At 41.8% G+C, this 20150-nt stretch overlaps 1 protein-coding gene across 8 annotated transcripts in view; it reads right to left on the bottom strand.

Annotated features, from left to right (window-relative positions):
* Positions 1-19167, bottom strand: part of AVL9 (AVL9 cell migration associated) — a 43308-nt gene extending 24141 nt beyond the window's left edge. For all 8 annotated transcript variants that reach the window (XR_014228844.1, XR_014228845.1, XR_014228846.1 and 5 more), the window contains exons 1-4: positions 18946-19167; positions 4886-5006; positions 2496-2581; positions 684-755 (exon numbers count right to left, since the gene is read on the bottom strand). Coding sequence is in view for 2 of the 8 variants with exons in the window: in XM_082318103.1 (XP_082174229.1) it covers positions 684-755; positions 2496-2581; positions 4886-5006; positions 18946-19038 (372 nt within the window). In the remaining 6 variants the exon portion in view is untranslated. The remainder of the gene's footprint in view (positions 1-683; positions 756-2495; positions 2582-4885; positions 5007-18945) is intronic.
* Between the last annotated feature and the right edge of the window lie 983 nt (positions 19168-20150).

Below are 20150 nucleotides of genomic sequence, written 5' to 3'. Positions count from 1 at the left end.
TAGACACATTATTACACAGAGTTCATGGAGGGGCAGTCCTTAGTTGCTAACTCACAGCATCTTTCTCCTGTGCTCATTTTAAATTATGATAATTCTGTTTTCTTTCTATGGCACATACCATACCGTCACTGAACATCTTTCTGGAAAAGTACTTTCCTGCTTTAACACTGCTCGTGCAGCTCCAGTAATAGCTCTTTCTTCAGCTTTAACCACAGAAAGAATTTCTGTTCCCTGCCTGGTGACCAGTAGCTTTTGCTAAATAGGTAGAAATACAAGATGTTCCTTCCAAACACGAGTATGCTATATGTGTGACTATCTTAAAACCTCTTTCACAGTTGTCAACAGCCACTGTCTCCAGTTATTATAATGGCCAAACCCCTCAATCCTACTACATGAAATAAAGTTAGTAGCATTTAAGAATAATCAAAAGTGCAAATAGATATCCTGGTCCCTGACAACAGGCAGACACTTTTACAATTACTCTTACAAGGAGATACTAATTCAAGGCAGCTCACTCAAATGCCATAGCCTTCCAATTCAATTTTACTTTAGTATTTTGTTACCCTCTGCAATGATTTAAAGAGAGGTGTTTGGAGCCAAAAGTTCCAAATAAGAATACGGAAAACAAATAATTTTTAATACCTTATTTGAAAGTGTTTTGGGAGTTAAACAAACATTCTTACCAGCTGACTGAGAACACACACACTTTTCTGTACTGTTTCTCGGGTGACGTCCGCTTGCCGTACTTTTAATGCCTAAGAAATAGAAGTATTACAGTATTTTTACCCACACACAATTTCAAAAAGAATTCTTTCACAGGTCTAGCTTCCACATACCACCCCTCTATTTAAACAAAAACCTAAAACTGACTGCCTTCAATGGTGGAATATCCAAACCATGCAACAGTGTGCCCTTACCTAGTAAAAATGGTCATAACACTGATATGTCAGAGTTGTGTTTCCATCTCACTGTGCACAGCAAAGATCCAAATACAGCTATGATGATAGGCAGAGGACTGTTTAAAAGACACTAGCATGAGAAAAAGGCAATAGCCTTGGAAAAGGCAATTGCATTTTAACTCAGGGTAATGTAACAGAAAAGAAGCCACAACACATCACTCGTTCTTCTCTAACATTATCTGTGAAAATGGACACAGTTGAAAAGTCTTTGCCTAGAAATTGCTTGCTTTATACTCAAGGATTTTCTCTGAGCCAGCCATAAAATGGAGATATCATCTGCAGAATCAACTACATTCTCAGGCAGACCAAATGGTCCCAGCACTTAACAGCAGAGCTAGAAAGGGTGGGGGCAGAAATACAGCCAAGTGATGCACTTAATTGTACAAAACAGCAAGTGTGTGGACTGCAGCCCACACAAAGAGGACAGATGGAAAGAGTGCTAGAGCTGTCATATGAAACACACTGGTTTATATTCTACTTGTTCCAAAGAGTTCATTTTAAACATCTATTTATCTTCTTAATTGGTTACTAAACAGCATAAACTGGAAGCAAGAGTACAATAAAGCCAAGTTATTGCATAGTTAAATAGAGCAAGACTCTAAATCACAGAATACAGTGAAGACTGGCTGCAAAGATAATGAATGAACTAAAATCAACATGGACTTAGTTCAAAAGAAACGGTATTAAAATCTGCATTTGTAAAATTTCTCCTATAGCATAAACAGCAACTTGAAATATAATCAAGGTATGATTAAAACAGACTACATAACTTACATCTTCTGAATACAAGACTCATTTAAAACTCAGACTCACGTGGCATTCCAGATTCTTGGCATTTCACTGGAAAAGGGAGTAATTTTTAAAGAAATTTGTAATAACTTCTCAGTTCTAAGTGCACAGATCATACTACCGTTACTACTTTTGAAAATACAGGCAGATTCTGGTAGATCAAGTACATCAGTTCCTCAGCATGATCAGTTGCACACTGTAGCTCTCACCAATTTTTCAGCTTTACTGCTACAAGCTCAGTACTGGTAAGCAGCTACAATGAATGGGAAGACTCTGGCCTACTCTGCCAGTGTACTTTTGACAAAGAAGGTAGGTTAAAAGAAACGTCTCTACACTTGCATGGTCAGATCCCAGGAAACACTCTCAAATTCTTCATGCTCACATACTGGAGAAATTTCAACTTTTTCCACCCAAGAGGCCTGCTTCCTGGAAACATGACTTGGCTGCCTGACAGACTGTCAGCTTCATTTTGCTACTTGGTGCTGATGCCTGGATTAGCTCTCAAGAACCAAAACATATTTTTCAATTGCCTTGAACATTTCAAAAGATCACAATGTGCCTGCTGACATAAGGGAAAGAAATAGTCCTCAAGCTCTGTAGCTACATACTGTGCACATTTTCATGGATTTTTAATGTAAGCTGATCACGCAGTTTGACTGTTGGTATAATGCAAGCCACTGAATTTTAGGGTCGTTACTGCATCAAGCCTATTATTTCATTAATATAATTCACAGCTTGGAAAGTTACCTTCGCTTCAATCTGCCTGTAGCAAGAGACGCCATATACTGTGGTTCGATCCCCACATCTTGGTGGCAAATGGAAAAACACGGTATCTATGAAAAAGAAAAGATTGTTTCATAAGTCACTAAACAAAAATTCCGTAGTTTTTATTTTCAGCATCACTTATTTATAAAAGGTTTACTGCTGAAAATACTGGCACACTTATTTTCTGAGACTTTAAAAAAAATAGAAACAAATAGTCATCTGTAAAGCTATGCCTGAACCCAAACTGTTTCCAAATTGCAAAATGCTTTGTGGAAGAATCTCCAGCTGTGCCAATATGGATATTCTGACAACAGCCTCATGTTTAGCCTGATCAAGCTCCTATAAGCCCAGTGAGAGGTTCTCAGAAACCGCTACTGACAGCGGAGAAGTACCACTGAAACCTACAGGCACGCTGCTTTCCCAGTTCAGCACAGAGGAGCAAAGACAAGGCACTATGAGGCAAGGTGTACAGTTGGAGTGTGATACCATTAAGGAGGTAAATGCAATGAAGATGGGGGGGGACGACCAAAAAAAAAAACCCAAACCAACCACCAAGGAGGACATATACAGTTGAAAGATTAGAGTAGCTACCACCACTGCCAAGTTAGATATCCATTCAGCAGCACCACTATGCTAACAAAAAGGATTTGTGAATCCTAATCTCACACAAAATAATTACTGTCTCTGTGCAAGTGTCACATGAAAGAAAAAAAATCTCTATAAAATATAGAGATTTTATAGAGAAAGGCTTTTATGGCTTGAGATACATACACGCATACATACACACACATACTTGCTAATACTGCAAAAAAGTTGCTAAATCCTATGTAAAGGAGAGGACATTATGACTGCCTTTCAAAACATGAGTGAAATCTGTTTTGAAACCAACTATTAATTTTGTTGTTTGCTTTCTAGTAAGAAAATGAACAGAAGAGACAATCCCATATGCATTAAGTCCAACAGAAAGAGGGACTGTTTATAACAAAGCTTATTCCCATAAACAAGCTTAATTATATTACGGAGATCACTTAGGGTTTTAGAAAGCCTTTAAGACTATTTCCTGTACCAAGTCATCCACTTTGCAAAAATGCAACTGTCAGTGGGAATTAGTTTAAAACTCAAAACTAGATATCTAGTAAAGTTACGGTAAACATCACTATTATCTGAAACATATTTGCGTGTTTCAAGTTCATGTGTATTCTTGTCTACAAAACACAAGGATATACATCAGTTTTGTTGCCAAGTCTCTTTCTTTCTTACCAAAAAATACACATTGATAATCTTTCACTGCAGCAATGAAAATACTCAAAGTTGAGCATTAACTGGGATGGTACTGAGCCAAGAAGGAATAGGTAAGTGCAGCTGCATATGATTTTCCCGGTTTTGAATGCAGCCTACCATTACAATGCAGAAATTGAAGAAAACTCATTACCCAGAGCAGAGTCAGAGAGACTCTTACTGCTGCTAGGAAGGGATTTATTTTGATATGACTTTCTTTGCTTCCAAATGAGGTCTCTGGAAGCTGGGGGATTAGGAAACGAAGTACATCAAGTCAAAAAACAAACAAACAAAAACAACCAAAACCCAACAACTTATTAAAAGTAGTATTAAAGGGTCTCTGTCATTTTGCTGTTTTAAGTGACTTCCTTGTTCACTGCTGTGCAGAAAAAAGATGAAATAACTGAACACACATATAAGTGTCACGGCAATGAACTGAACTGCTGTCAAATAAACACAGAAATAAATGCAATACCGAACAAAAAAAACCCACCCTGCAGTGAACTTGCTGGTAACTACGTGGCAAAGGAATCAGTCTCTCTTCATTCCGCTGACAAAAGCTCCTGTTCCTGCCCTTTACATTTGCTGGTTTTCAAAATATGTCATTCTACAGACACCGAATGACTTGTAGGTCATTCTAAGAATCTCTAAAATGGGGGAGGGGATCATAATGACTACATACATTACAAAGCTGAATTTTAGAATTTCGTTTTTCCCTCACCTCAAAACTGGATTAGGTTTTACTCAAGAGTTTATTTTCCCTTCAAAGAACTCCTGAGAAAGCCAGTAGCCTTGTTTTGCGCTAGGTTACATATCACACGATATCACTAGGTTAGGTTATGTGCTAGGTTACATATCACATCCTTTAAGCTTTTATTGACATCTGATTTCTTGATGTAGGAGGTACACCTTTATGATCTATTTTCACTTTAAACTCTGAAGCAACATATCATTGCCAATGTATTTTGCAGCTTAAACAAAAAGTACAGGAAGTCTAACAGTGAAAAGAATTGTTGACCAATTGTTCAGATATCAGGATTTTTCTTCTGGTTGCAGGAGAAGTAGTAAATACAACTTCCTCTCTCGTTTCTTACCTTCCTGATAGTTGTGAGCGCCATCTGGTAAGGCGAGAAATGGCAAGTATTTCCATTCCTCTGGCAAACTGTGGCTGTCATGTCCTTCTCCAGGCTTTAGGGGAGGATAGGAAAATTCAACCTAAACAAACAAAAAGAGAGGGGAGGCAAAGAGAGAATACATTACTGTTACCAAACACGCAAGCCTCTGTGAGTCAGCCTAGCACCTTTTCTTCAGCAATGGTATGAAACAAAGCTTTTCTTCCTACTAGCATTCCTTGTCTCTTCCTCCAAAGCACCCATGGACTGACTCATGGTGGTCATGACTCGTGGTCTAAGTGACAGGCCCTGGGCAGATTTGGCTTCTACAGTGCTTCCATCCAGCCTAGTACCTGTTCCTCAAGAGAAATATGAAATAGCTGTTCAAGCAGAAAACATCACCCAGCAGCTGAATACCTTCTCCCCTGTACGCACACAGCTAGCAGCACATTGCTGCACCTCCAACGTCAGCAGGGGTCATTGCTGGGGCGCTTATATCCTGAAATCAGATTTGGCTTCTCAGCCCCTCAAGTGCTCATGACTAGGTAACACTCTTAACACATGCAAGCCTCTATTTTACCCTACGGGATGTTGAATAATCTCAAAAACTATACTAACAGCAAAACACTGCTTTTAAATATTTTTATGCCCTTGACTGCAATGAGGGGCCACACATTGGCCTAAAGTACCTCCTTTTCCTTTTCCCAAGAAATCCTGCCTTCCAATTTCACCTTTCATTTATTTGCCATTTACCTCTTTTTCCCCAGTATTCGGGACAACCTTTCTCTTCCTCACACTACACTACATGTCTACCACAGATCCCCATGATCAGCATCTTCACAGTACTATCCTTTCATCTTCTTTTCCTATGGAGACCCCTCTGGGTTTCCGGGCATTTTCACCAACTCTTTTTTCCAGACCTGCATTTCTAAAATTACTGAACAAAATCTAAACACAAATTTATCAGTAAAAGAAACTGTTTAAAGATACTGCAACTTCTCTTGAGGGACATTTAGCAATAAACTAGCGAGATGTAAAATGTATACATGAAAATAAAAAAGCATAACAAAGCAAGCACACAGAAAATCTTAACATTTGATGGATGATAAAATAAAAACAGTGTAAAGGATGAGAGTACTGAAGGAGAAATGGGAAACAAATCAAGAAAAGTGAAATTCTTCACCTTAACACACGGTGTCACTCTTTCTACAACTGCCGCCAACTTGGAAAAAAGCACAAAGGGCAAGAAAACGCCACAAGAAATCAGCCTTGCTACTTGCTCTATCAATTTCAACTTTTCTTATTCCTCTTATTATAAAAGAGATCTTGATAATATATAAAAAAAAACCCAAACCCAAAAACATTCTGGTGAAATACTGAAGTCCTGAGCTAAAGGTAAGTATCCCACAAAGAATAATTATGCAAGGAGGTGGAAAAAACCACATACAATAGAAAAAGGATTAATTTTGGCAGTGGAAGGAAGAGGGAATGCAGACCCTGACTTGTAGTTAGTTATCAAGAATCCATAGAGCCTTTTAAACAAAATATGCCAGTAAGCAAAGCAGAAGAGCATCTGACTTCTGAAGGAGAGACAAACACTGGAATTAGCATCCATACAAGGAGCAGAGAAACTGCCTGCCATTTAGTACACACATAAACACTGAGAACTCCCTGCTATCCTTTTCAAATCACAGATTATAAAGAAAAATAAAATGCTAGAAGCTTCATGTAAACAACTGCAATACAGAAGAGGATTATATCATACAATGTGATGCTGTCAAGATTCAAACTGGCTGGCTGAAAACACTATTTACAGAATTATTACTGGATTCTTGCAGGAGGAGTAACCTTAGCAATAAATAAAGCACGGTTCCTAAGTTTTAAAACATAGATAGTGAAGGAGCATCTACACTAACATCCTGAATCAGGTATTTTATTTCACTGCATGGCCAACAAAGAGGGGTTCAGATGCACCCTCTGTAGGAGCTTCTTTCCATCGAATACAGAGGAAACCCCGGGTCCCTTAGATTTCAGTGAATACCTTCAAAGCATCATTCCTGACAAGGAAATACTGTAAGTAAGAATCTAAGACGTCACTGCTTCCAAGCACTTACAGAATTAAAATTGTATTTTGCGTTCCAACCAAAATAATGAATTAGAAGACATATTTAAAGGAAAGAAAGGCAGGACAATTTAAGCTATATGAAAAACATGTATTCACTAAGGAATACTCCTTTTTAAAGTCCCGAATAAAGCTGAGAGATCTGGCTCCTGTGTTCTTTTGACAGCGTGAAATTTGCTGAAGAACTACTTTGTTCTAGCTCACAATATGCTATCAACACCTCAGCTGCTATCAGATACTCCCAGCAATAGGGATTTCTGCAGGCTCCAATTGTTCCAAATCCAACAAACTGAACAGGCATTAGTGACACTGATGATAATCTTGTTTTACATTAGTCTGCTACTTTCAAAAATATGTGTTCTACTATAGAGATTTCTGCATGCATGTGTACGTATAAGTGAAAGAAGATCACGAAACTCAGATAAAGCAGAATTAAGATTGCTTAAGTGGCCCTAAATAATCTATTTTACATATATACTTTATGATAGACCTGATATACATTATGACATACTATTCCTCCCCCTCCCCAAGAGGATCCATGTAGGAAGTACCCTGGCTTCTAAGGAGGAATCACATTTGTGTAGTTTAATAGATCGCTGCTTTTAGAAGTACCACCGCTGAAAGGGTGGAAGTAACAAAGAAGCAGGAAAAAGAAAAAGGACAATTCAACAGCAAGGACAGCATGAAATGCCCTGGAGAACTTCCTTCCACCCCTCCTCTGACTTAAGAGTTCCCAGTGATTTCATTTCAAAGAGATAAGTCAAACTTTTTCCCAGGTAGTCACTGCAGGTGGGATTCATGTCAGCTGACTACATGTCAAAAAGCAAGATCTCCAAGCCAGTTTTCCTAAGCATTCTGCATAGTCAGAGAAAACAGACACCTGCAGAGGATGATTCATCCGATCTGCTGCTTTCCATCGTCCCTGAAGAGATCTAGCTCAGACTTCTAAGTCTAACTTGCAGATGACTAAACTAATGCAGGTGAAACTCACCCTAACTGTTCCTCATCTTCTAGACATTCTGCTTGATTTCTACAGCTCAATTTGCAGACTTGCATCAATTGCAGGTAGGAATCCTTTGCATAGAAAAAAACATTATTTCAAAACCAAAGTATTATAAGAACATTGAGTAGCCTTAAAAAAAAAGAAAAGCTAAAACCCCACAGTTCTTGAAAATCTTGAAACTGAGCACTGCACACGTACAAAAGTGATAATAACGGGGTAGAGAGAATCTCAGTTCTATCACTTCTGGGTTTTTGAACAACTGGAGTCTCAGTAAAATTCTTCGCTCAGCCTGTGTGTGCAAACTGTACAGTACAGTGTTTCTAGTTAAGGCAACTTAAAAAAAAAGTGGTTTTTTTTTTTCTCATCTTCCACTTTAAATGCAAGACCAACCATGACAGGGGGATGGCACTACAGAAGAGACCTGTCTCACAGCTCTTTTTCTCCTTCGGCACAGAATGAAGAAAGAGGGGCTCATTTTTTATTTAAATACAATGGATTTTTATGTAAATCCATATATATATATGCATGTGCATACATAAACATGTACTTCAGTTTCCCTGTTCGTCATCAAAACATATATGCATTACAAAAAATGCCTGCAAATATAAGAAATAAAGTCTTTTAATAAAGCTCAGTAGTCAATAGGAACAAAGAAATACATGCAAGTTTTCAGAGCTGACTGCCAGAGCAGATTTTATAGATTTGTGTCTCCTCAAGTGAATTAAAAAGAGTCCTCAACAAAATGAAATTCAAATTCAAAGCTGAACTCCTCAGAGATTTCAGAATAAACTACATAAAACATGAACTAGAATCTCCACTCATTTCTTACTCTTCCAAGTTTCAGGGATCTTCATTACAGCTGGAAATATTGATTATGCCTGTCAAGGGTTTTTGATGGCAATGCTTTCTGCCTGTTCAAATTATCTTGTTCTGTAAGCAGATAGCTCTTGATGGATTTCAGAACTAAAATCAATACAGAATATTGTGTTGTGATTTAATGGAGAAATAAATAACTGTGCTCTTCACTACACAAAGTATTTCAACTCTTATGAGTTACCAAGTTAAAATAAAATATAATTTAAAAAAACTCCCTAAAAACTGAAGTACAACTCGGTTTCTGGAACTGACATTTTTATTTTTCTGTAATTCTGCTGCGTTAACTAACCTTTTATATGCAGTTTGTATTGAATCTAACAGTTTGGATGCAAGGCACCTACGGATACACAGTCCTATCTTGTTTGTGGAATGAAAAAAAGTCCAGGCAATCTGTTCTGGTTCCCTGTCTTTAAAAGGACTTCCTAGCCAGAATAAATTTACTAGACATTCATTAACTCACAGTAAAAAAAAAAAAAAAAAGATAAATGCAGGCAAGGAAAAATGTATTTCAGTTCCTACATTCAGGAACTAACATGACAGTTTTTCTTTAAAAAAATGCATTGATATTCTCTTCTACTAAATTACAAGTACACAGTCAGAAGAGAGGTTAAAAAAGAACATCGATAAAAGAGGAATTTCCAAAATACATGTGCATATCCACCTGAACTATCACACTCAAACATTAGACAGGTAGTTGGCATCAATTTTTGGTGAACTTTATGCTCCAGTAAGGTTGTTTTTCTTATCTGTGAAAAGTGTTAAGTGTTAGCAATCACAGTAAGATCCTCAGTGAACACTAAACAGTGATAATTTAAAATGTGCTGGCAAGCCAGTATAAACTCCCCATCCTCCCCACTCCATCTACTATCACATGATTGAACTACTCCACTTACAAGTTAACCCCTCCTACTCAGCACAGTCACTATATAAGCTCTCCTTTTAATACAGGTATTTTGGAAGATTTGTCTTCAGACTAGAAATGAAAAAAACCCAGACCCAAATAAGTTTTTCCATTCGTTCAATAGAGAGAGGATTTAATCTCCAATCTCTAAGAAAATCTGAAATATTTAGAATGACAGTACTACGTTAAAGACAAAGATGCTTTCAGTAAGTTGCAGAATCTAATTTACAGGGAGCGAACCCATTCCATTCTCTGAACAATTGCTTTGATGACCTCTCCCATTGCTTGTACTGCACAATTAGGTAGAACAATTGCTTCAAATGAAGAAAAGGACATCAGCAAAACCTGCTCATTACACTACTATTTAGAAAAACTTTTCCTTTCATAGATCATTTCAACACATTTCATTTTGAGGATACCAACTCTTCCTCTCTCACTTAAGAAAGAAAAGCAGAAGGATGTTGAATATAATGCTAAACAGCCGTGACCAAAAAAACCCAACAGATTAAAATTACACCTAACACTTGATCCCTCATTTCAAATAAGTCACTATTTGTTCTTCACTCGAAGTAGGGATTTTTAAAAGAAGCTTTCTTGATATATTAGTCCTAGCATAGCCAGATCCAGAGAAAACCAGCACACCAATGATTTTATCTGAATCACCATAACAACTGCAGCATGCAGCCAAATGAAAATCTAAGAACATTGTTACCCCTTCAGCACTGAGAACAATTTATTATTTAAATCACAATTTAATCAGATTTAAATGACAAACCTTCCCCATTGTTGTATGACAGAACCAACAGATCAGGATCTACAAGCTGAAGAGCCCATCCGTATAACAATAATGCCTATGCAGGAATATAATGACCTCTAACAACAGATTTTTAAATACACATCATGTATTTATATAAATATGTATACGTGTAATAACTATATATAATACACACGCATATTTATATAAATATGTGTACATAGAATAAATTATATATATTTACAGAAATATATTTAAAAATCCATTACATACACACACAATAACACCAAAAGAAACCCATGTATTACAAAGAAGTAGGGCATAGTCTTTTCTATCCTTCCAGTTCCTGAAACTGGAACCTCCTCACGTTCCCATACCGCTAAAGCTGTAGAGCAGCCACTTACGCGAGTTCTAAGACACCATTTGTATTGCTACAGATGCACAATATAACCATTCAAATTTGCTTCAAAAACTCTGACTAGGTCAGTAAAGTTTTCATTCTTAGGCCCTTAAAAGATAAAATAACCTGAAACACTGAAACCTTTGTATTTGTTTTCAAAGTCATGCTAGTATGCATTTTAGACACTCTTGGCAATTACTTAACACTTTATTTTTATAGTCATACAGTTCAAGTCAGACATAAACCCTGTCCTTTGGAACTTTTGCTCACACCAGTCTCCTCAAAGAAAGTAAACAACAACCACCCCACACACATACACTCCTCCCAGAAGAGGAACATAATACTACTGCAACCATTCCAGCCTAGGGAACTCTGTACCCTCAAGACAAGACTTCGTGGTCTTACAGAAAGTACATTAGGATTCATACAGGATGAACTCTTAAGATACAAAGTACCAGAAAGGGCAGCTTCCTTAATGAAACAAGAGATGGCAACCCTCAGCTCTGCTCCTGACGTCTGCCCAGCACAGCAGCTAGCTTAGACTGGGGTCAGCAGCAGCCAGTTTTTCACCCACACAACCTGCTGCGCCCGCTGGCACTTAATGGACACAGCCAGCTACAGGGGCTGGTGGCGTTTCCTCTCAGCACCCAGACCCGCATCCTTTCCCCCGCTCTGCTGCGTGCCCTGGTTCCCAATGGCAAGGAGCCCACGCGGGCTGGCAGGGAGTTGTCGAACGGTACAGTGAATCCTCCTTTTCCTGGGAAAATGGAGTAGCGGGACTGTAGGCACGCTTTAAGCGCATTTACTCATCAGTTTAGAAACAACCATTGTGTGCAATTCATATAGCCTATACTGCTGAACTGATGCAGTCCAAGCGAGCGATCACCTTGTCTGATGAGCCAGCAAGCATTCAGGTCCTTTACCGCAGGACGTCTGATGGTCTCAGAATGGCTCTTAGTGAACGTGCTCCTTCCTCACAAGTTTCAACATTAGATTTACTCCTGAGAGCGGACAAATCCAGCTCACTACCATGTATGAGGCTGAGAAGCTACACAAAGACAGTAACATCATGAAGTACAGAACATGCTCTGCGTTAGGTAAGCCCAATGAGGCAGGCAGCCCCATGCCCTGTCCCCCAGTGTGTCAGAGCAGGCAAGGAACTTGCTTTCACACCTTGTATCCACAACTTTCTGGGAGTGCTTTTAGAAACAACATGCCTGCCTAGGTGTAATAATTCAGCACCACATACAAACTACGGGACAGATTACCAAAATTAGACACATACCATAAAATAAGACAGCAGTAGGACAGGGAACACAAAGTTGAGACTTGCAAGTTCCAATTTGCTTCAATTGGAGTGACCTCTGTTCAGGGATTTTACACCTTTGAACCTCCCTCTCTTGTATATGTATGCCAATTACGTTGCCACCTTTATACAAGTGCTGAGAGCCTGGGCTACTATTTGAAAGCATTCTGAAACAGGTAGATGAACGGTGGCGACAGAGGTACAGAAATACAGATTTTACTGATTGATTTCACATTCATTCGTTTATTCAAGAGAAAGGTCAAGATTCCTGGTCCAGAATGCTTAAATAACTACTTGGATGTTATGACACATACAAAGAACAGACAGATCGTAAGATGAAAGTTAACGATGATGACTATGGGAAGTGTTACATAACTGCAAATAGGTATTTAGGAACCATCTCTCAATTCACACATCAGGATAACTGTGGAGAAAACATTCACTATGGAATCCTTCAAAAAAATACTTTACTTCTTGTCCTGGACTTCAAGGAAGGAACTGCAAGATTATCAAAGCATCACGCTCTTTAAAGCTTGAAAAACTACACAAAGAAACAAAACAAAAAAATCCACCATACCTGGGAGTTTTTCTTGAACAATGAACACAAAATACTAAATAAGTCGATTACATAGACATGCAAAGAGTGGAACACATCATTCATTCTACACAGGAGATTGTGGTACTGTTTACAGAAGTGTGAGATAGCAATTACATGTGTACTCAGCAATGCATTGTGTATTTAAAATGATTAGCATCCCATGCTAATTTGAGTAGCCTTTCTAATAAAAGCTAAAAGCTTCTTTCAAATTTTCAACCTGTTGAACATAAGCAAATCCACATATTTTAGACAACAGACTAATCTTTGATACTCGATGTATGCTATGATTAACTTCATCAAGAGATTTCATGCTCATAAGGGTCCTTTAAAGTGCTTAAATAATATTATTACAAGCAGGAAACAAAACCAAAGGAATTGTGCTAATGTTTACAGGTTATCATCAACAGAGCCAAGAACAAAGCCCTTCGGCTTGATTCCAGCCTAGTTCCTTTTCAAGTTATTTTTTGTTTCTATTGTTCCTTTAACAAGATCTTGTTTAGTCAGTAGAGAAGATTACCAATTGCATAATATCTGCCTACTGTGCTCCCCCAAAACAAAGACACAAGGACTTTAAAGACAACAAAGCATACCCTTCACTTACACAGTTAAGAGCATCAAGCACATCTAACAATCACAGCAACTCCTGGGTTGCCAAAGATCAATATGGGAAAAAAGTAATTCTCCAGTAAAGCAGGGTCTTAGAAGAAAGCAAACAAATGGGGACTGAGACAGGCTAGAAGTGTTCACCTTAACAAAAGAAAAGAAAGATGCCTCCAGAAAGGCTGCCAGTGGAACACACTGAAGAGAGCAACTTCAGTATTTCCCTCTTTGAAACAAGTGGTACAGTCGAAGGTGCAGCAGACCTGGAAATGTAGGCAGTTCTCAAAAGAGTTGACAAAATGAGCAGACTGACTTGCTCTTTCCTTAGACATCTCCTACTTCTGCAAACAAAGTCAAGCCTAACTTGCCAACAAGTCTGCTTGGAGACATACGCTCCCTAGGTATAAGTAAAAAAGGCCACGTGCACGGATTGCTCAGGCCATGGTATGTGCTGATTTCTGCAGATTGCAACAAGTATTACCTTACGGAGCTCAAGTACTTGAAGCTCCCAAATGACAGCAGGAGCACATACACAATTCAGGAAGGGCATCCTTCCCTCTCAAAGATCATATTCAGGCTCTTTTCTAAGACTAAGGTATCAGCTCTTTCCTTCCTGGTCTTAAGTTTCCTTTGCATGCCAGGAAGAAAATCTACGGTCAGGCAAGACAGGGGGATCGGTCTTCAAACACAGTCCACACAAAAACACACCAGCACAGACAGGCAACTCCGACACTCCTTTCGAGAAAGCCATCATCACATTTACGTTAAAAAGTTCAAGTACTTTGAAGATCCTTAGGACAACCTTTGGGATCCCACAGGAATATGCCTTTCGGTATTTACAGTAATCCACTCCCATGTCTGTGACACCAAGTTTGAAATGTCGTTCCCCACAGGTGTACAGAGGAGTGGGTCAAGATCAGCTGCCGTTATTTTACAGAGCAAGGATCCCAAGCAAACAAAAGTGACTGGCAATGTGAGCAGTCCAGGACACACACAGCACCTTCCCCACTAGTCACACTTTTTTCTTTTCCACAACACAGTTGGAAATGCATATGTTTAAGTCAGGAGCAATTTGGAAGGTAGTCAAGCCCTTGAGAGGATACGTGAGACAATGGTCACCCACTGCACAAGGTCAGAGGTGATCTGCAGAACTGCTCAGGACCCCGAGTGCAGGAAAGGTGGGCCTTGCCCCTGGTGAAGTGAGATTCTGTATGGCCTGACTGGTGGTGACACAGGGCCTGAGCTTACTCAGATGCAATAGCCTCCAAGCCTCCTAGCATGAAGAGAAGATGGGGCTTCTTGTGCCAGGCCAGGCAGTGGAATAGTAAAGGGCCCATCTGCTTCCTCAGCATGTTTTTAACAATTGCGGAGGAAATTGCATCCTCAGACTAAACAACATACGAACAGCAAGTCTTCACTTTGTCTTATATATAATCCTGCTTCACCCAGCAGAAAGACCCACGGTCCAACAGCGGGCCCCCGGAAGGAGCACGTGGAACAATCATCGCGCTCGTGCTATCAAACAAAAGGCACACAGAAACGTCCCGGTTCCTTGACTCGTCTTCTCTTTGGTAAACAAATGCCTATGGATTATTTTTCAAGACCGCGCAAGAAAAAGATGTTCCTATAAATTTCCAAACTGCACAGAAAAGTCTTCGCTTTATAGGTTAAACGTTTCTTATGTTGTAAGTTAATCAACAGGAAGAGCTGTACGCTTCAGACATCATGATCTAACCAGAACAACACTTGTCTAAGAATGCATAAGAATCCAATTACATCTGTTACCAACAGCAGTCCCAGAGAATCCAGAATGTCAGAGCTCAGTTTCAAGTTACGCACCTCTGTACACATCAGTTTTACACCACACATGTATTTCTATCCCCTTCCTTCCATAATACAGCTTCAGAGGGAAAGCCAGCTAAGGAAAACACCTAGCATCAAGAAATCCATCAAAGTATCTGACTCCACATGTGTTTCCTAGTAAGACCCCAGAGAAAACAGAGATGGAAACACAGAACCCGAAAGGAGCCTTGTCAGGCAAACCAGGTAAATTCCTGTTACGATAGGCAGGCTAGCTGGATGATCTCTTGATCTTAGGCTCCCCAAATTCACTCTGACTTACTGCCATTTGAAAGCTGGTTTGGAACTTTGCTTTTCTGCAATTAGTAGTTTCTTGTATGCAATCTGCAGCGCGTCTGCAGACGGTTCATATCCACTTATTTCTGTGCCAGCACTGTCTTTTAGATTAAACAGTTCGTTTTTCCTCCTTATTTTTTCAGTTTCTGACAGTCTCCTGGAATACAACTGCATTTAATGCAGTGGTTCAATGAGTACTTCAAAGGCCATTATTAAACATGAAAACCAAGAAGAGAAGTCCCAGGCTGCCACTTTCAAGAGACACTCTTTTCCACCCCCATACTAGTTGTCTTGTGCCCATGTAGCTGTCTTCTGCAGATGTTCACTTGGCAAACAGAATCCGTGAACCAAGCACCTCAAAAACAACCCACCAAAACAAGGCTTACTTTTTGGTCACCTCAGTTCCCTGTTTCAGCTTACCACACAACCACCTCTCCTTTCCAGTTGTGAAGAGGCAGGAGAGGAAAACGGGAGAATGTTCCTGTATTTGTAGAGGCAGCTTACAGTCTTCATATGAATACGGCCTCAAAATCCATTTTGTTTGCCTACCCAGCCAAACTCTTCTATGTTCTCCTCGAAAACAGACTGCCCAAGGACTATCTCATCCATTGCTGGAAGTGACAAAGAGAATCCAAACCCATTTTTCTGAAAGGTGGATCAGAATTTTTATGCATCAATAAACACATTACTACACTATTGGAGTATATTTATTGCCACTCTTGCCTCCAAATCACACCACTTTTGTGACTTATCCTTGATCATACGCGGCCTCTTTTCTCTTCCAGAGATCTCCTCATGTTAATTCCCAAGCCTGTACTGTTATTATTCATTCCTATTGCATGACTTCTTAATGAACCCTATTTGTATCATTCCAGCATTCCTTATCATCCAGCTCTTGCATGACATTCCAGTCTTCCTTTGTAACACTGAGTCCTCAAGTTTGCTCATCATAGTTAGATTTTACTGTGCAAACGATGCCAGCGCCACTTATGTGGGCCCAAATTCAGTCTCGAGAAACACCCCTTGCAAGCACCTTTCAGACCAGCAGTTCCTCTTCTGACACTAATCTGCTGCTTCCTCTCCTTTATACTGTTCTGCAACCAAGTACCAGCTCTTGTACTAATTCTCCAGTATCAACACCTTAAAAAAACCTGAAAACTTTTTTTTTTTTTTTGTAGTGCTGCGTGATCAGTTATCAAGTTCCAGGCCGATTCGAGCTACTGTTTCTTTTACAGAGAAAGTAAATCAATCATTTACTCTTACAAAGGATGCAGGTCAGTCAGGCATGATCTATCTTTAGTGAATGCCCACAGGACTCAGTCTACTTAGTTTCATGTTGTTAATTAATTCTTTCCTTTAAAAATTCTCTAGAGCCTTGCATACTACTGATGTCAAACTCATTAGGCTATAGCTGCGCAGCTGCCTGCCTCCAGTTCTTTTAGGAAACTATTTTTATAGTTCAGTAACAAATCTGCTAAGTCAGAGGTAGAATATATTTAAAATTAGATTTCTGGTTAGATTTCCCTTAGGAAGCCTGGCTGTTTGTGGTTCTACCAACTGTCATTATACTCCTGTAGTTCTCCCTGTGACACAGCTACACCGTCCCCTCCCCCAATCACCTTCCTCTCCACCTTCTCCAGTTCATTTCTTGAGATACTTAAAGACGACTTTGGTTCAGAGGTATTCTGACCGAATTTTTGACAACATCTGAAAATGTACTTCTAAAAACATTTTACTAGCAGCAAGATAAAATTCACTGCTACTAATTTATAGTTTGGGTTTTTTTTGGTTTTGTTTTTTATTTTTGCTTTGTATCAACACTGCATAATACTACAAGAAAAGAAATACAGGCCCCAAAAGAACAGAAGCAACAAAAGCTACCTCTGCACTCTTCCTCCTCCAGACCCCCAACTAACGCTCATCTCCGAACAGTCTTTGACAAGAAAGTGACTAATAAATATTACAAGCCTTGCAACCTAGATGATTGAATTACTTTGTGGGAACTGATCCTGTGAACATCCACATGCGAAGAGCCCCTAGACACCCTGAGGAGAAAGGATGCGTTACAAAACCATACAGGTCTTTCAGAAAAAGAGATGGAAGAATGCGTACGATGAGTTATTGCACTTCTGCTTCCGCCTCTGCTGGTACGAGGAATTGTTTTACATGTTACCGTGCTGTGTTTGTTTTGTTTCCTGAAGCATTAGCAAATATTTATTTAACTCTCTGCTACCTTGTATGTAATGTGTTTGTGTCAAACCAATTGTTGTCCAACAACAACCATCACATTCATTATTGTTTTGGCAATTTTTGTAAAGACTAAGAACGCTCCATGGAAAAAGACTCAGTGCAAATCCAACATTGTATCTATCTGCTCCTGTCACACAGCAAAGCAACTCTCTGTGCAGCCCAGCCGGGCAACAGCATCCTGTGTTTCAAGGGTTAAAATAAAAAAAATAATCAGAGCATAAAATAGTTATGAAATACACAACATAAAATCCTTCTACCTTACAGGCCACACAAAGCAGTCAAGCATTTATGAAAGAAGGGAAGAGAGGCGCAAAGGAAACTCCAATCCAGGGCGGACTTACACCCTGGGCCCATCAGGCTGTCTGTGTACGGGTTGTACCTGTGAGAGTTCAACGCGGTGCTGCCCAGCCGCGCCGGCAGGAAGGGAAGGTAGATTAATAAAAAAAAAATAATTTGCTTTTCTCTTAATTGTCTCTCCGAATGCCTTAAACACGCACGACTCACAGTAGATGCGGGTGCCACGATTTAAGCCGTCTCCCAGCATTTGCAGGAAAACGGGGGGCCGGCCGGCGGCGGGGAGCTCGCCCCGCCGGCCCTCGCCCCGCCTCGCCCCCCCGGCGGCGACGGGCAGCGGTCACGTACGCAGCTCCATAAACGCGAACCGCCCGCAGCGGGCTGAGTCACGGCCCCGCCGGCGGCCCCCGCCCCGCGGCCCCGGGCTGAGGGAACCCCCGGCCCCGCCCGGCCCCCTCCGCGGGGGAACCGGGAGGCCGCGGCCGACGGGGGCCCTAACGCGCTTCCCGGCGCCCCGCCGGTTTCAAACCGCTCCTTTACCCGCCCTTGGGCTAAAGCGAAGGGCCCCCGGCCCCATCAGACGCGCCCCCTCCCGCAGGGGCTCACCCCTTCCCCGCGGGGCCGCAGCCGGGCCGCCCCGCCGCAGGCTGAGGGCGGCAGCCGGGCAGACGCCGCTCGGCGCGGGGGAGGGGACGCGGGGGAAGGCAGGGAGGAAGCGCAGGAGCGACGGGGAGAGGCGGGAGACCGGGGGCGCCCGCCGGCGGGCGAGGAGCGGAGCGGAGCGGCACCCGCGCCCCCTCACCTGGCAGCCCTTCTTGTGGTGGAAGCCCACCACCACGATGTGCAGCACCGGGCCCCGCGGGGGGGCGGCCGGCGGCGCGCCCCGCTTCTCCATGGAGGCGCGGCGATGGCCGCTCCGAAGGATGCCGCCTCGCCCGGGCTCTCGCTCCGCCTCCCGCCGCCGAGGGTCCGACGGGGAGGCAGCCCCGGCCACCTGCGCTTCCGCAGCGCCCGGCCGGGGGAGGGCGGGGCGCCGCCGGCAGCACCCCCCTCTTCCCGCTCCTCCCTCCCCACCGCCGCCGGGGCGGGGTTCCGCTTCGGCCCGTCCCCGCAGGAGGGGCCCTCGGCCGTGGGCGGGAGGCGGTGCCGCACCCCTCCCGCTCCGCAGGGAGCTCTCCGGGAAAGGCGGCTTCGTCGAAGGGACTCCCAGGGAAAGCGGCTTCGTTTTCTCCCGCGGCCAGGAAAACGCGTCGCGGCCGGGCGGTGGAGTCGCTTGGGCCGGGGCGGCCCGCCGGGCCTCGGCTGAGGCCCTCCCGCCAGTCCCGGTGCCCGGGGGCCGGCGCTTCCCGCGGGGTGCCCCCGGCGCCCCGGCAGACGGACCGCTCCGGCCGCCCTCCGCGGCGGGGCTGCGAGCAGGGGCGACACCGGTGCCTCCTTCTTCTGGTCGGCTTCTCTCCTGAGAAAATCTCCTCTCAAAGGCCCGCCGAAGCGCGGAGGACGGCACCTCCTCGGCTGCGTCCTTCCAGCCTGAAGTCGTGCAGGTTACTGGCAGCACAAAATGGAAGTCTTGGGATGGTTTCTCTCCAGGTGTGTCAGGTTGGTTGCTGGAGGTTAAAAATGGGAAAAATTAAGTTAAGGCTTCTTCTGTTAGCACTGTTCTGCTGCTAAGCATATATTATGATACCCTAGAAAGACAGTTCAAAGACTTGTCCAAGAGCACAGGCGAATTTAGTGTGAGAGAAAAAAAAAAAAAATCTTACTGCACTCAGACCGTGCTCCTCCTTTAACCTTTGTTATGATTCAATTCTGGTTATTTAAATCTGCAGCATTTGTTAGGGACTGTACTCTTAATAATTAAGATTCTCTGTGGAAATCGGAGGAATTTTCTTTTCTTTCTTTTTGAAAGAACTATAAAAGAATAGTGCTTAAAGAAAATCTCATCACCAACACAATACCCAGAGGCTCAAATGATAACAATAAAGCATGTAATTACATATTGTTCCTCAG

The sequence above is a fragment of the Platalea leucorodia genome (assembly GCF_965183815.1).
Source record: "Platalea leucorodia genome assembly, chromosome: 1".
NCBI lineage: Eukaryota > Metazoa > Chordata > Aves > Pelecaniformes > Threskiornithidae > Platalea > Platalea leucorodia.
This window is presented reverse-complemented; position numbering and strand designations above follow the sequence as displayed.